Genomic DNA, 16,615 nt, shown 5'->3' on the forward strand with positions numbered 1-16,615 from the left:
AATCCCATACCATTCACTGAATATTTAGGCCTTTCAGTGCTTTCCTTGCTGGTACCTAAGGGCCAACATAAATTTTTAGGACCAAACACTGCAACTCTGTCTTAAGTACACATTTTTTAAAGGAAGCTTTTCTTTACTTGCTTCCCTTGACATGAAACATGCTTGAGCAAAGGTGGGCTGTATTCATTTATTTGACCCTAAAATAGTGCCAGAAACAAAACCTAGGAAATGCTTTCCATTTATTTTCTGCATGTACCTCAGAAAGAATTGGTACTGAACAGCCAGTATCTCATGTTAAGTACAGATTGATTCTTGGAGACTAATTGGCGAGCTTTATTGACACTAAAGAATTTGGCTAGTTATAATAGATTCTATTCATTATGCAATTGATAATTCAATGAGTAGCTGGTTCTAATTTTCACTGTTAGTTATGCCTTTAAGTCTGACTTTCTATAGCTCACACAGAGATGTTTAAAAACAATTAACCTTAATTTTTTTCGAGTGGAATATGAGATTTCAGCTATTAAACTTCAATTCTGTTTTAACTGCTTCAGGGCATTAGACACGTGGATCCTGAATTCTGGCACCTTATTAACACAGGATATCAGGATCTTCTAACAAAGAAACTCAAGGTCTGATTTTTAGTTTTATGCAGATGAGGCTTTTCTCATATCAGTAACCCCATCCATGAATGAGGTTCCCTCCTTTTCATTAGTTTCTGTATCAGACTGCAATTTCTTGTTGTGGTGAAGCACAGCATAGGCCAGTGTTTAATTAAAAATTGCAAATGTCCTGATGACTTGTGCCTGCAGAGAGAGGATTCATTTTAGCACATTGCCATAAAAAAAATGATAGGTGGCTTTTCAGACAAAGCCCTTTATTTTAGGGCTCAGACATTAGGCGTGCGTTTCTACAAAGCAGAGTTTGAGAGAGATTTCAAAGCAGATCAAAGTTAAAGGGTTTCCTGATGGTTCATCTTTGTAGCACTAAGCCTGCTGGGTGTTCTGCAAGGATCCATTGTACCCATCCTCTCTGAAAGCACAGCCTCAGCTTTGCATGCATTACACCAGCCCCGTTTTCAGTCGGGTTTTACAAATTGCCTAATCCAGGTTAGGCCTTTTCTGGAAGCTCTTTTATCCTTCTAACATTTGCATAATGATCTCAATACTGTAATTCTTGTGTGACAGTGTGTTGAAGCTCTTTCTGATTTACATTAACGATAGTACAAGAATAATGAAATACAAAATTGACTTCATCGTCTTTCACAACTGAGAAAACCATAAATTTCAATGTCTAAAAAAAGTGTTGGACCAAGTTCATTCTTGGTGTTATCACTATGACATCTCTGGAACTAGGTGAGGTGTGCATTGACTTTTTTTGCTTAAGTAAATATTAACTCATGAGGGGGTAGAGTCTATTAAAGACCTACAATTAAAAAAATGTGAACTTGTCACATTGGTACTCTGACAGAATAATAGGGGGTTTTTCCCCCTAAAATTTTGATTAAAACATGATAATCCCCCATGAAAATTCTCAGCTAATCATCTGAAATAAAACATAGATGGGGATTGCATGAATACTTTATGTGAATGTTAAGGAAGTAAGTCTCTAGTTTTGAGGCATTGTGTTAAAATTTGCAGGACTGCACAGCAGGTAATAGCAGGCTGAGTTCTCATTTCTGTCCTCCTGCAGACCTTACAATGAGACAGCATATGAGCTGACAGGTGATCCTAAACAGCCATGCAAAACCAGTTCTGAGATGATGAAAGTTAGGGGTGGTCTGGCAGATATGCTTACTAGATAAAATAATTCCATAGTAATGCAGAAAAAAATTCATTTCCCCTTCCACAGAAAAATAGAATAAGTAACTGAATCCCAGGGTGGGATGTATGTATGTAACATGTTCATGTGTGTAACTTGGCTGGGTGTTTTTTTTAAATAAGGAAAAAAATCCTTTTTAACAACTGTCTCTTAATGCAACCAATATCTGATGGCTTGTGACGAGCAGGTCATGTCATATGCATTTGTTTGTGCTAGCTTCTTATCAATGATTAAATGTGTGAAAGAAAACAATCATGCAGATGACACCTTATTTCTCTGAGGAGTAATAGAAACCCTATATATCATTGGCTGGGTTGTATCAGAAGTTTACTAGTCCTTTTTGTTTATAGAGATTAAAGAAGACAACTCCAGGTTAACAAAAAGCCTTTCACTTCAAATATTTCAAATGGCTATTTCAAATGGGTTTTCTTCATAAAGCATACTCTGTGACCTTTAAAAATTATAAAAATGTTGTCCTGGTGCATGTGTGATCAAGTACTCCAAAGTCCCAATTTTGTGGCACATTGTGAACTAATTAGACGAGAGACTGTGAGAAGCCATAAAGTTATTAAAGTTGCAATGATGGGACACAATAGCTGACCCCTCAAATTATCTGTGCAGCAAGCAGGTCAGGGAATTTTCCTGCATGAGTGTGGATGGAGCCCTTTACAGCCTTGAGAAAGCAGCTCATCCCAGTCTGGCTCCACAGGGCTGCTTCATCCTGTGCTTGAGCATCACTCAAAAGAGCAGTTGAGAGGAGAAAGATGCTGTTCCCTCTCAGCAAACAGAGAAGCTGCAAGTCTGGATTTCTTCCTGTAGTAAAAAGGGAAATGGCAACTACTAATGATGCTTTTTCCCCTGAGGAGCCCCAATGCTGTGCTGAAATTTTGGATGTTACAGATGTATTTAGATGCCAAAGACATCAGCCATCCTTGTGCCTGTGAGAAAGGCTTCTCCTGTGCTGGCAAGGCTACTGCACAGTCCTGTGCTGTGAATAGTAAATAATCACCCTGTTTTCTCTATTTTCAGGAGATTTGTCCTCACCAAGATGAGAGTCATTCCCAAAGGAGCTTTCACAGGACTTGTTGACCTAGAGAAAATGTATGTATTGTGTTAATATTTACCAGGAAACAACTATTTTACTCCAAGCAGCACTTTCTGATTGCAACTCCTTTTACAGCCTGTGAGCAAGTTCCTATCACTGAGCTTCATATAGTTTTATCTTTCTGTCTAAAGAAAAAAAAAAATGGAATGGTTTTTTTATTGACACCTTCCAGAACAATGTTGTCATAAATACATTTTCATATCAGCAACCAGGCAGTCTTCAGTCAAAGGGTTGGTTGAGCATGGAGTGTCATTGCAGGTAATAAATACAGAGCCATAGCAGAAGACCACAGGAAACTGAATATTTTGTGAGTTTTGGAGTGAAGCAGTTGGAAAGATTAGGGAGGAAAGAGGTCCTGTTAATAATAGGCCAGCTAATTCTCTTTTCACTGATGAATTAAATAGGATTGTTTTGTGCATGTTAGGAGGCAACTGGCAGGATGCACGAGAGAATTTTCTTACAGGTGATGGATCCAAAAATCTTAGTACACAAAGAGTGTAAGCAGCTCATTTCTGTGAATTTTAGTGATCAGCCTGGAGGTACAATTATGAGCACCTTTGATGAACAGATGTATCTTGCATTCATTAGTATGCTGTTGTGGAGGCATTGCAGCTCCACCACTGGAAGTGAAAACCCTGTGTAACATGTTTCCTACTTCTCTTTAACAACAGAAAATCTAAGCCTTAGCTGGTGCTAGCGCCAAAAATTATAACCCTCACTGTCCAATCTGAACTATGCTGCCTCATGTATGATTTTTCTGAAATATCTCATATATGGGCAAATCCCATTTTGCTTAGAAACAGAGCAGCACTTGCACCCTGACAGGAGGGGATCACAAACAGGCTGTTCACCCAGGAGCACTCTGAGTGGGAGTAGGGAAATATATTTTAAATGCAGCACTTTTTCAGTGCTGTATGTGCAATGGCAGAATTCCAAAGGACATTTCTCTGCATCATTCCTACCCTTCTCCCCTGTACTCCTGCATGAGTAAGGGATTTAGCAAGAAGGTGGTGAGGGTTCGTTTTAGCCTCGTCCTTATGGAAAATCATTGAGCACTTTGGGCTGTGAAGTGGGCTGCAAAGTGCATTGTGAGCTGCTTCTGTTATCTTTAATTACTCAGAAACCATATGTCAGATGTGTATGAAGGCATTGAATGGGATGTTTCTAAGTGGTGATTTATTGTTAACCAAAAAAATTATATATGGAAATGGGCTCAATTTGAAAATACATCCATCTACTAGTAGTACATGGAGGAGAAATGGGGACAGTGAGTTTATAGTGAAATTTCCTTGAAAATAGAAGTGTGATAAATATGTAAATGAGGCCAATCAACATCAACAAAACTGTGGTATTTGCAGATGATATAGCAAACAGATAAAATTTGAAATAGCTCACAAATCCTAAACCTAACCCATAAAACATTCATCAGAAATATTCATGATAATGTAGAGACAAAAAAAGTCAGTAATCAAATAATAGATTTGCATATAAAAACACAGCCTTTGTATGAAAGCCTTTTTACTCTTGCAAGATCATGCACAGAAAGAAAGATTAAGCAAACTGTAGCCTATTTAAGGAAAACAGCTATTAATAATGTGATACCTCCATATGGTAAAATGTGGATGGCCTGATGTATACAAATGAGACACTTCAACGTAGTGTATGTGTGTGCTCCCCTAGAACTGAGTAGGCTAAAAATGGAGAGTGACAATATTTCCTAAACATGTTACTGAAGAAAAACAGCATCTTCTTCAGTCCAGCATAGCTGCACTTGGGATTTTCATCACTAATACATCATTCCTGTGTGTGTTTCTGAGAACAGGGTGGGTGTTAAAGCCCAGAATTTGGAGGGAAATGGTGGTGTCTGGAATCATCCCTGGGGAATGAGGCAGTTGAGTGCAAGTTGGAAATGTGATGGTCAGAGGCCATCTTGGGCATTGTTGGGGCCTCTCGCTGCTCAGAGTGACCCCAAGAAGAGTTCCAAAGTCTCTTTTCCCAGCCCAGCGCTTGAAGAAGGAGTCAGGGCTCTTCATTTCTCAGTCTCAAGGTTGTTTATTGTATCTTATATCTATAAAACTCTTTCTCCTGTCCTGCCGAGGTCCATCCAGCAGGACAGTTCCAGGCACTCTGGCTGCCCCTGGGATGGTGTTATGTCTTTATACTGAAAACTACGTTTACAATGTTTACAATTACTTTCCAATACCAATCACCTATGTTAGACAGTGAGCTTCTACTCTAAACCAATCTGTAAGTGCCACCATTACAGCAGAAGATGGAGGCCAAGAAGAAAAAGGAGAAAGGCTGGAAACGTCCAAATCCCTCCAACTTACCTTCCTGAACTCCCATTCTAAAAACCCCAAAATCTACTTTTTCACCCCATGATAACTTCACTATTACTCTACCTAAACTGTTGTGGTTTGCAGATCTTTATCTAAGGTTGGTAACTTGCTCCACGGGTCATAATCAAAACCACAGGGGCATTCTGGGCTCTGTGCCAGGGTCTCTGAGCCCCCTGGCAGGGGTCTTGGCTGCTCAGGACAGCCAGAGGGATGTCCTGGGTCCTGACAGGGCATAGCAGACTTTGGCCTGTTTAAGACACTGGTTCAGAGAGTCCTTTGGGAAAGAGTCCTGAATAACAAAATTCAGGAAGGCTTCAAGAAGGAGATCTTAAAGGCACAGAAGTAGTGTCTTTATGTGCTGAAAGATAAGAGCTGTTGGAGAAGAAGACCAACCAGGCTAACACAGAGCTTTTGCAGCAAGCCAGGGAAAAAATAGTTTATGACCTTTGGAAAGGTCAGGCAACTCAGGAAGAATACAAGGATGTCATTAGGTCATGTAGAGAGAAAATTAGAAAGGCAAAAGCTCAGTTAGAATTCAATCTGGCCACTGCTGTGAAAGGAAGTAAAAGGGGGTTTATAAATATATTAACAACAAAAGGGCCAAGGAAAATCTCATTCCTTTAGTGGACGCAGGGGGAAACATTGTCACCAAGGATGGGGAAAACACTGAGGTACTGAATGCTTTCTTTGCCTCAGCCTTTAACAGAAAGACTGGTTAGCCTCAGGACATCTCCTGAAAGGAGGTTGTAGCCAGATGGGGTTTGGCCTCTTCTCCCAGGCAAATAGGACAAGAGGAAATGGCCACAGGCTGTGCCAGGGGAGGTCAAGGTTGCACCATGGAGAATGTCAGAATTTCCAGGAAGGGCATTGGAAGGCATTTTAAGGAGTTGGAACAGGCTGCCCATGGAAGTGGTGGAGTCACCACCCCTGAAGGCGTTTTCCATAAACGAGTGGACATCACAGGTTTACTTGACATGGTGGTGTTTGGTCAAAGGTTGTACTTGATGATTTTGGAGGTCTCAGTGATCCTTGAGGGACCCTTCCAGGTCAGAATATCCTGTGAAATATCTGTCTTTTCCAACCTTAATGATTCTATGATTCTAGGTTAAATCAGGGATAAGTCCTCCCTCAGAATCCTAACTCTGTTATATTTCTTCTCAAAGTGAATGAAGGCATTTGAATTTTCTGGTTTTCAAAGAAAAATAATTCCTTGGTATTTTCCTGCTTTTGCTATGCATTTTAGTATCTTCCTAAACATTTAGTATCTTCCTAAAGGTCTCAAGATTCTGAGACCTTTAAATCAATGTATTTTGCCAGAAAATGTCAAATACTTTTCAGTCAGAGTATCCAGGCAAGTTTTCAATGTTTTCTATTTGAACTGTCCAAGGACTTTCCATAATGGACACTAATGACCATTATTCATAAAGGAAAAACTAGTGTGACTTGGAAATGTTGGCATGGAGATATTGATCTGACCTCCCTGGTGAAGCCCCAGTTTTAGTTACCAACATGAAATCTTTTAGGTTTCATCTGAACTTTTTTGTTTGTTTGTTTGTTTAAATTTGGAAATGTTGTCATTGGGATACTTCTGCCTTTTTTTTTTAAGAGTAAGAGCCCATTTGAACAATTTTCTGGTTTGTCATTAACTTCTCAACCGTCTAAATTCCTCCAGTTGCTGACAAAACATGAAATGACCATTCTACAGGCTGTCTTATGGTGCAACAACTTTCCTGAAGAATGTTCTGGGAGAAGGATCTTTGCTTCTTAAATAAAATGTTTGGAGTTATGAAATAACCTTATGGGTTCAAAATATCAGAGGCTTCTCTTACTAAACATGCAACTTGAATTTTCCTACAGAAAACCTTTCAGAATCCCTCAGGTCTGAGGAACAGCCTTGCCATCTTGTTGCCAGCAGCTCTCCAACTTCTGCACAACTCTGGCTTCATGTCAATTTAGCAAATAGGTGTTCAGGAAAGCAGATTGGTTAATTTTGCTACATGTTTAGTCTACTCCTAGGTCTCAGTCAACTGGAACGTGGCAGTTCTTCTGGATTTCTGCTTAACTAACTTATTTACACTCCCAGAGCTAATTAACCCTCCAGTTACTAAATTAAAAAGCAGTCCCATGCAGGCACATACCCGGCAAAATCAATCTGACATGCTCAGCAGCAGCTGTGTTATCCTCAACCTGCACAGAAAGGGCTTAATTTGGAGTAGAGAGAGTCAGAAGCAACACCAAGTCTCTCTTTTTGTGTTTCTGAGTTTCCTGCTGTTACTATGAGGTGGCAAAGTAGATTTGTGAATCTTGATCTAACAAGGCTTGATTTGGGCATTATATATACAGGAGGCTTGATCTGATTGTGTTACCCTGTGCAAGGAAAAGAGGCTTCATGTCTGTACCCTCAGGCACAATGCCCTTGAAAATTCATCATCAGTTATTTGTTCTTTTTGAAGGGTTTAAGCTAAAACATAATGCTTTGGTTCATCATTTGCTCTCAAACCCAACTTATGTGCAGCCTAAGGAAACTCAGCTGTGAGGATGAAGTACTTCTGGAACTAGAACATGTCACAGAGGGGAAAAAAGCACCATTACTGGCCCCGTTTTTATTTTGGGGTAATTGGAGGGGAGCACTTTTTTAGCAGATGCTGACAAAGACACATTTTAAGAGCATGAACCATGGTATGGACAACAGAGCTTGATGAGCTAAACCCATAATGAGCTCTGGAGACCATGGAAAGCTAAAGCTTTGAGGGTGGAGGGAAACCACCAGAGCTGACACTCCTGGAAAGGGAAGTTTTCTGTCCATGGAAGACAGCAGCTGTCTACTGCTTCCTCATGAGTTGGTAGAGAAAAATAGCCCTGAATCATGTATTTACTCAATTACTTGGTGCATTCAAGATTTTCTGGTTTTCTCTTTGTTGAAACTGTGGATCCATTGATAGTTCCTAAGGACAAATGGTGCTGCTCTGTGATCTAGACACACAAGCACCAGCTAATTTCACAAACAACCAACCTGATGGATGATGCTCAAACCTCTCCTGTTTGCCCCTCTAGACTAAAAGGCAAGTCCCACTTTCCTTTGACTCAGCTGGATCACACTGAGTGATTTGTCTAAAATCAGAGGAGTTACTTGTGGACAATGGAGACCAGAAGACAGAATTTTGAATCAAGGGGTGTCTCTCTTTCTGTGGCTGGGGAAGGACCAGAATTCTTGCCTTGGTTGTAAGTCTCACCTAGAAAATTTGTCAGAACGTGAAGATTTCACTTTCTCTAGAAAGATTTTTCTTTCTCTAGAAAGTTATAACAACCTGGCAAATTGATGCATTCACCATCCAAACCTTCTTCAGCAGTAGCCATCAGGCTGCCTGGGCTAGCAAGGGGCCAACCCATCCCATGTGCTCCTAAAATCAGCTTCATTAAGCTCCTGCAGGTGACTCTGTGACACTTTTCAGCATAGAGCCCAAAGACGTGGGAGGGAAGGGGGGAGGCAGGAATCACAGGATCGCCTAAGGAGGAGCAGGCTGTGTCTTCTGCTGTGTCTTCTGCTACCAAGAAAGCTGTTCAGCATTTCACAGCTTCTCCAGTTTTCCTTGTATTGTGTGCTGCCTCATTTGATATGCAAAAGACCAGGCTAAAATAAGTTCATTTCTCAAAATAAGAAAATGGTTATGATTAAGTGTAGCCAAAGCATTTCAAAATTTTGTCTAGGCAGGAGTTGCTTTCTACCTTTTGTTGCATCATTTGGATTAATCTGCTTTTTATTTTTTTTTTTTTTTGCAAGTGGAAAAATATGGATTTTAGGATCTGCTGTGATATATAAGTTAAGTAGTGCATGCTTATAAAAGTATTTATTTACATCCCTTAGGTGAAAGTGGTACACAAACCATTCTGTGTACCAAAATACCTACTGAATAAGGTAAAAGTCATCCTTTGGTAGCAAATACTCCAGGGTATATTCTCAAGGTGCAACTCTATGGATATTAAATTCTAATTTACATTATAGGAACTTCTGTGTAACTTTCAGCATCTTGAGGGCAGGCCGTGAAAATAAGTACGCTGCTTAATGCATTTAAATTAGTCTATGCATTTTCTCTCAGGGAACAGAGGACTACTGTTCAAAAACATTAAGGCAAGTAACCAACATAGGCAAAGAAATTTAAAATCCAGGCAGTTATCCCAAAGAATAAATGTTTGAATGGGGCCATTGCTGTGATGTGGGGCTTTCCCTGCAGCCCTGGACAAGTCAGCAGGCTGGTGATCGGGCAGGGAGCAATCACAGGAGGCTTCCTGGCTCCTGCAGCTGGATTTGCAAGTCCCAGATGTCCCCACCACAGGTGACAGTCTATTTTGGATGGTGATCAGTGGCTGGAACAGGGCTTTTCCTCAGAGGAGGGGTTGGTGGCACTTCAGACCTCTGGTCCATTCCAAGATGGATGCAGCAGAATCACGTAAGAAAGCTTGTCCTCAGCCACATTCCAGGGTGTGTCAGTGTTCATTTGCCCCCTCTGCCCTTCGGGATGGGCTCCCACACACGGCATGTGGAAGGTGAGGAGCCACAGGAGCTTCTCCCAGGGCTCCTGTATCCATGGTGGTGATGGAGGAGCCGGGCGGAGCAGTGACTGTGCCACTGTCCCTCCGTGAGCTGCTGGGGTAATTCTCCTTCCCCAGGCAGTGCCGTTGCTTCAGACCACCCTGCATTGCTGCAACCTTTGGAAACATCACCCCTCCCTTTATTTTCACCCCTAACATTTGTATAGGGAGCCTGGTGTTCCAAATTCAGTTTATTTCACGCCAGGAGAAGCTATGCCTTGCGTTCATTGCAACGAGCAATGAAGGAAGGATGGGTGGCTTTATTACAACCCATAAACCTTTTGCTGCATCATCACTTGGTTTTCTGCTTTTCCCTGCCAAAGCTTAACTGTGGAAGAGATCTTCCACTTGTTGTCATCCCTTGCACAACTAAAAAAACCTGAAGGAGAAATTTATTATCCATGTCAGTTACTCACTGCCAATGTCAAAGAGCAGAGATTTAATTACAGTTTTGCTACATTTCAGGGAAAGATAATCTGATCTCAGGATTTTTCTAATGCTTGGATGGAACAAAATTACAAATAAAGTACAAACCCTTAGAAGAAGAAGCTAGGAAATGTAAAATCAATTAATGGTGTCCATATCAACATTTTCCAAATTTTCTATTCAAAAAGTCACAGAAAAACACACTAATATTTGCATATTTTAATTGAAACACATCAGAGCACAAGAAAGAAGTATTCCATAATTCTTTCTATGTGGTTTACTATCTTGATGCTTGCTTTCTTTGATAAAATAAATTTAGAAAGAAAATACATTTGGTCATTACTTGCTTTTGTTGAGCAAGAATGAGCTTTGTGGTAATGAACTGTTAGCAGAATCTTTATTTGTTAACTGCACTGGTGTGAAGCCAGCATTAAAGACTGAAGTATTTAATGAGAGAATCATCTTGCACATCATTTCAGGTCCCTGTTTTACAGCTGTCTAGACAGAGAGAGAGAGAAAAAAAAGGGAACCAACTTGTCTGAATGTATGCTAAATGCTTTAATGCCTTTCCCCAGTGACATACTGTTCAGATTACCTGAATTTATAAAACATGAAACGCGGGCAAAAGCTTGTGTGAGTTCCCACTCTGTTTCAGGAGGAAACTTTGATCCAGTCTTCTTCTGCCTTCCTCTATCCTAATAAGACAGATAAAACTAAATGCATGCAAAATTAAGATAGCCTTTTTGCATATATCAATGTAGGATCTCAAGTAGCCTCATTCATCCAAAATGGGATTTGAGGGTGAAATGCACAGTTCTTAAAGAAAGTCTCAGCTGGTGGAAGAAAAAAAATCCAACCTAAAAAGCCAACCAAACACCCCCTCTGCAATTGAAAACGTTGTGAATTATCAATATAAGAATATTTCTCAGTTGGCTTGCCCTGCTCTTGGTCAGTTTGCTGGGCTTCCCCTGCCACCACTAGGGCAAGAAGCTGTGTCAGACAAGCTGCAGGTTCAGCATCGCATGGAGACAATTCCTTCCTCTGGACCATTAAATTCTGCAAGGCAGCCCCAGTCCAGGTCCTTGCATTTGAGGGATGAAGCTGATTATTGCGTCTGGCAAACCTAGCAAGGAGCCTCAGGACTGATGGTCATCCTGTGGTGCAGAATTTACCCTTTCATCTTTTTCTTTTCTCCCCTGGGCATGGTCATTGCATGCTGAGGAGGCTGCTATGTCTGCCAGATTTTTGACATTCATCTCAGGTGCCTTTGAGTGGGTTTTTTGTTCTAAAGGGAAGGATGGAATGCTGGAAAAATCAAAAATTTTTTCCCAAAATCTGTCATTTCCTCAGTTTTCATCTCTTTCCTCCAGAAGATTCCCTCTATTTGGAAAGAAAGGAAGTTTCAAGTTGTATTTTATGATGAGATTCATGTGATTTCAAGGTAGAATAAATGACCATCTAAGTGAATATAAAACCATCTTTGTAAATATAAAACAATTTTTGTAAATATAAAAATACGTATTTAATAATTAACTTAAAATAATTCTTAAAGTGGCAGAGTGGTACATTTATAAAATTTATTTGCATATAGCACAGAACTAAGAACTCAAAATTGCCAGTTCTATTTGCATTTTACATTTTCAAATATAATTCATCACTCCTACGTGGCAAAATATATGTTTTTTCTTATGTGATGTGTCAGAATATTGTCCTGAATTAAATAATTATCTTTTTCATTATAAAATCAATATATTCATTCTAATATCCCTAAATTATTTTCAAAAAATGTTCCCCTTTGTGTGTTAGTTACATATTAACTCCCAAATTTCTTGATAGAATTCAGAATTAAAATGTACTGACTTGTAAGCAGAACTGTGAATACAAAATTAAGGGGTTTTAGGGAAAAAAAAAAGAAAAAATAGGTATTTTCTAAATATTAAAAAATGTTTTTATTGTTTTTTAAATATTAATCTTGTTTAGTGTACTGTTACTGTACCAGTGAGGGAATGCAACAGGTGTGACCTCCTTGAAATTGTGCCCAATTTGCTCTAAATGGGATTTGCCTCAATTTTTATTGTTGCCACTACTAAATACTGTTTGTAGAAAGAAGAAATTGGGCACCAGATTGGAAATGGCAATTCCATTTCAGGAGGATTTCATAAACACCTTCCCATATTAATTTTATCCAGCTTTTCTGTTTATTTTAGGAATAATGCTAGTGGAATTGACATGCTGCAATGAAGGAGTGTTTCCCATTGCTATACAAATGTTGATATAAACCTCAGCATTTATGGAAAACAAATGTTGAGATGAAGTCAAGACATTTATTTTCTAAGCAGGGGATGTTGATTCTCTGACAACATTGTATTGCACAGCCTTTATTTTTATTATGCCTAATGATTGATGTGGATTTAATCATTAGTTTGATGGCTCCTTTGCTCAGTGGAGAGGCAACTGGGCATTTTATCATTATTAGTGAGCTGCATTTTGATTTTTCTATCAAAGGCTCTGCTGGCCCTAATTCATCCCAGGTGTAAAAACAGAGATTCATTTTGCCCATTGTTTGTTTTGTGACCAAGCCAAGAACAATTTGCTCACAAAATATTGTGAATATTTATTTTGATTTCTAGAGCAGGAGCCTGGTTTGGATGAAGACTCCCATATATGTGTGTGAGCCTTTAAAAATAAGTAAGAGTGGTGAACCTTTTGTGACTAAACCACTCACCACATGGCAGAATATATATACTTATATACTTAAATACATGCATGTGTGCTGGTACATACACAGAGACTAGTCTGGGAAACATTTAAATTGCTAGGATTTAGAATGGTAGACAGATACTAAGCCAGAAAATATTTTGAATGTTGGGGAGCCAACACCACAGATGGAAATTACAAATGGTTGTGAGAGAAATGCAGAAAGCTGGAGGGCTCTTGGTGTATGTAAGTTTTCCAGAGAAGTCAGCAGAAGATTGGGAGCTGGGGACAGGGACAGAACCTCACCTGTGAGAGCTGCTGATGTCACTTTCTGAAGGAGGATGTTCAAGAGAACAACATTTCTGGAACAACTGTGAGATAGTTCATCCACGTGGAGAATGTATTTTGTCCACCTCATAGGGCACTTCCTCCTCTGAGCAGAACAAATTCATGTAATAAATAGGGTGTTTCTCGGCCAGGAATGGCCTCTCCATTTTGTCTTATGCTTGAAAGTTTCTTCACTAAAAGCAGGAATAATGCAGCATTTCAAGTGGGGACAGAATTAAACCATTTTTTGTTATTTGGAAGCATTGTTTACTTCTGTCTCGCTTTTCTGCTCAAGAGCACAAAGATTTACATCTTTATCTGGAAGTGTTTATCCTTCCTAGCGTAATTATGAAGTGAAGGTGCTCATTAGACATGTCTAATCCCTTTGTCAATCTTATCTTTTATTTGGAATGAGGATTTTATACTGGCCTGTTTTTCATCTTTATTCCCCACATTTTTAAGGCTTCTTGTGCTGGATTTTTAAGATTTATGCTTTTCCCATCTGTGCTGCGAGAAGGGGTGAGCACAACGCGGTGAAAAGAACGTGCTTATTTATTATTTCTGTTTCCAATGAGACGAGGCTCTCTAGGAGAGCTGGCAGCAGCAGAGCTCCCTGGAGGAAGGGCTGTGGGGTGTTTCCTTTGTGGGATAAAGGGGCTGCAAGTGGTAGGAGAGCTAGAGGCCAGAGATGGATATGTGCCACTCAGGGTCTGCCCTGGAGAGCAGGGAGCAGCCCCAGGGGTGAGGGACAGGATTTGGAGGAGGTCTGAGCAGAGCTTGCTGCCACGAGCCATTGAGGAATTTGGCTATTCAATGTTTAGAGAGGGTCTGCACAAAAGAGGGGGACAAAAAGCCTGTTGCAACAGGACAAGGAATAGTGGTTTTAAACTAAGCTAAAAGAGGTTCTATTTAGATCACATCTAAGGCAGAAGCTTTTCGCTGTTTTTGTGCTGAGCCACTGGAATGTACTGCCCAGAGAGGTGGTGGATGAGCCATCCCTGGAAACATTTAAGGTCAGGTTGTCCTGGTCTCTGAGCAATGTGGTCTAGTGGATGTCCCTCTGGGAAGGTGGACTGGATGACCTTGAAAAGTCCCTTCCAACCTGTACTATTCTATGGTTCTGTGAACTCCAAACCTCCAAAAGTATTGGACGTCAGGCTAGGGAGGATATAAAATCTTCCCAGTTCTTTTCCAATATCCTGTAAGGTTTTTCTGCTTTGAACTTAATTATCCTAGTTGATATTCTAATAAAAGCTGCCTTTTTTGAGCTTAAAACCCTCTCATCCTTCTTTGAGACATCCTGTGCAGAGGAAGGTCAATGCACATAGCCTAAAAACTCATGACTTGAAGTGTCCTCACAGGGCACTGTCCAGACTGCTTTGTCATTACGTTTTCACCATCCTGGCTCCTCCATTCCCTGATCCTGACCCTCTGTTGGGGGACCCAGTGCCATGAACTGAGGCTGCAGGCACATTTGAAGCATAGGAGTAAACTCAAGGGAGCAACAGAGGACAGAGCCAGGAGGCAATGAATTTCTACAGAGGAAAGAAAATGCATTTCAGTTCATCTGCAGCAGCCATGTTCCCAAGCATAATTGACAACACAAACTGTTTATTTAAAAATAAGCTTGGTTTTGCCTGTGTTTCTTGGTAGCAGACCTAAACACACTAACAAGTAAAGTGGTTTTTCACAAGCCTTCATCTGTCAATATCAAGGATCCTGTTTTGTATTCCCAGGACCCAGAGTAGCTCTGAGCAGCACATTATATTTCCATCCCACTGTGCTGCCAGGCACTGTGCTTTCAGGGTAACAGATAACATGTTAACGACTGAAACAGGCTGTAAAAATGAGGGGGGAATTGTGTCAGCAGGGGCAATCACTCAGGTCTCCAGACAGAGGGCCTCCTAATGGGACCTCAGCTAAGCACTGTACAGGCTTAATTCCCAGGCAGCACCTTCCTGTGAACTGGACAGTCTCCAGGTTTCAGGCACCTTTGCCACACAGGGAGATTGATTTCATATGGATAAAAAATCTAGGACATAATTGTTCTTGATTTTGGTGGTGTGCAGTCAGCATCTATCCCAGCAATGTGACAGTAAGGTGTATTTCCATCTGCACATGTAGGGGTGCTTCTGTTCCCCATATTTTGTGAATCTGTTGGCAGGCTGAAAGTTCTCTGCACTCAAGGGGCAAAACTCTCATTTGCCACAACTCCTCTGGATCACAGGAGACAAAGCAATAATTGTTCTTTGGGGAAGACCACCATTCTTTGAGGAAGACCATCCAGGAGCCCTCTCTTCCTCTTCTTGCTGTTATTCACTCTCAGTAGCCTTTTTGTAAATCTGTCGAGTTTACTCCAGCTCTTACTCCAGCGCTGACCTTGTCTAATCGTATTGATTGTTAGGAACTGAAGGTTAATTAGGAAGCAAGTTGCTATGGCAATTCTTGAGTCACACATATAAAGAGAAAATACTGCTAAAACCACCAGTGCATGGTGACTATTAGCATAGTTAAACAAATTAAAAAATATAATTCATTCAGATGTATGCTGGAATTCAAATGAAGACCTAATACGCTACAAGGAAGTTTTTCCCTTGCTACCACATTTTCCTCTTTCGTGGTAGGTTGGTTTTTTTTTTTCCTTTTATTTGTATGTTGAATGAGTTATACAGAATTTCAGGACTAAATGACAAAGTAGGCTTTGGGTTGTTCTCCACCCCCACCAGGCAGCCCACACAAAATATGTCACATCAAGTTTGGTGTGACAGGAGAACGGCTCAGGCAGAGGGTAATGGGACTTGGAACCCCCCAGATTTCTGGGTCATTTGTTCATATCCAGTCTGCATGTGTGTGATGAATGTTTTATTTTCACTTGGGTGGGCTGATGGCTGGCGTACCAGGGGAGGGTGAGCTCAGCCTGTGCCCTCAGGAGATGGTGATTCATTGCAAGCTGGGGCTGCCACAGCTGGCTGTCAGCAGCAGCAGCCTCTCTTGGCCAGACTTTGAAATGGGGTCTCAGTGGGTGTCCAGGCTCCTTCGTGGGGCACTGTGGGATGGCTTGATTGCTTTGGCCATGCTGTGCCTCATCTCTGGATGAATGGAAGATTTTTGCCATCCACATCAATAAAGTCTTTTTACCTCACTTTTAACTAAATGTGACCTAAAAGAAAATCAAGTGTGTTTCTCCCTGTTTAGTGGCGGCCTTCCTTCTTCTCCTCTGGCACCTTCCTGAGTAATCATGTCCCTGACACATCTGAGCTCTCCTAACAGGTCTCCATCAGTACATTTTTAAGGAAGAGGATATAAGAGC

The 16,615-nt window shown here is 40.7% G+C and overlaps 1 protein-coding gene across 1 annotated transcript in view; it reads left to right on the plus strand.

Annotated features, from left to right (window-relative positions):
• FSHR (follicle stimulating hormone receptor) overlaps positions 1-16,615 on the plus strand; it is an 82,362-nt gene that overhangs the window by 26,515 nt on the left and 39,232 nt on the right. Inside the window, 1 exon segment of the mRNA XM_059469291.1 lies at positions 2,851-2,922. Coding sequence (XP_059325274.1) covers positions 2,851-2,922 — 72 coding nt within the window.

Source organism: Ammospiza nelsoni, chromosome 3 (genome assembly GCF_027579445.1).
Source record: "Ammospiza nelsoni isolate bAmmNel1 chromosome 3, bAmmNel1.pri, whole genome shotgun sequence".
Taxonomy (NCBI): domain Eukaryota; kingdom Metazoa; phylum Chordata; class Aves; order Passeriformes; family Passerellidae; genus Ammospiza; species Ammospiza nelsoni.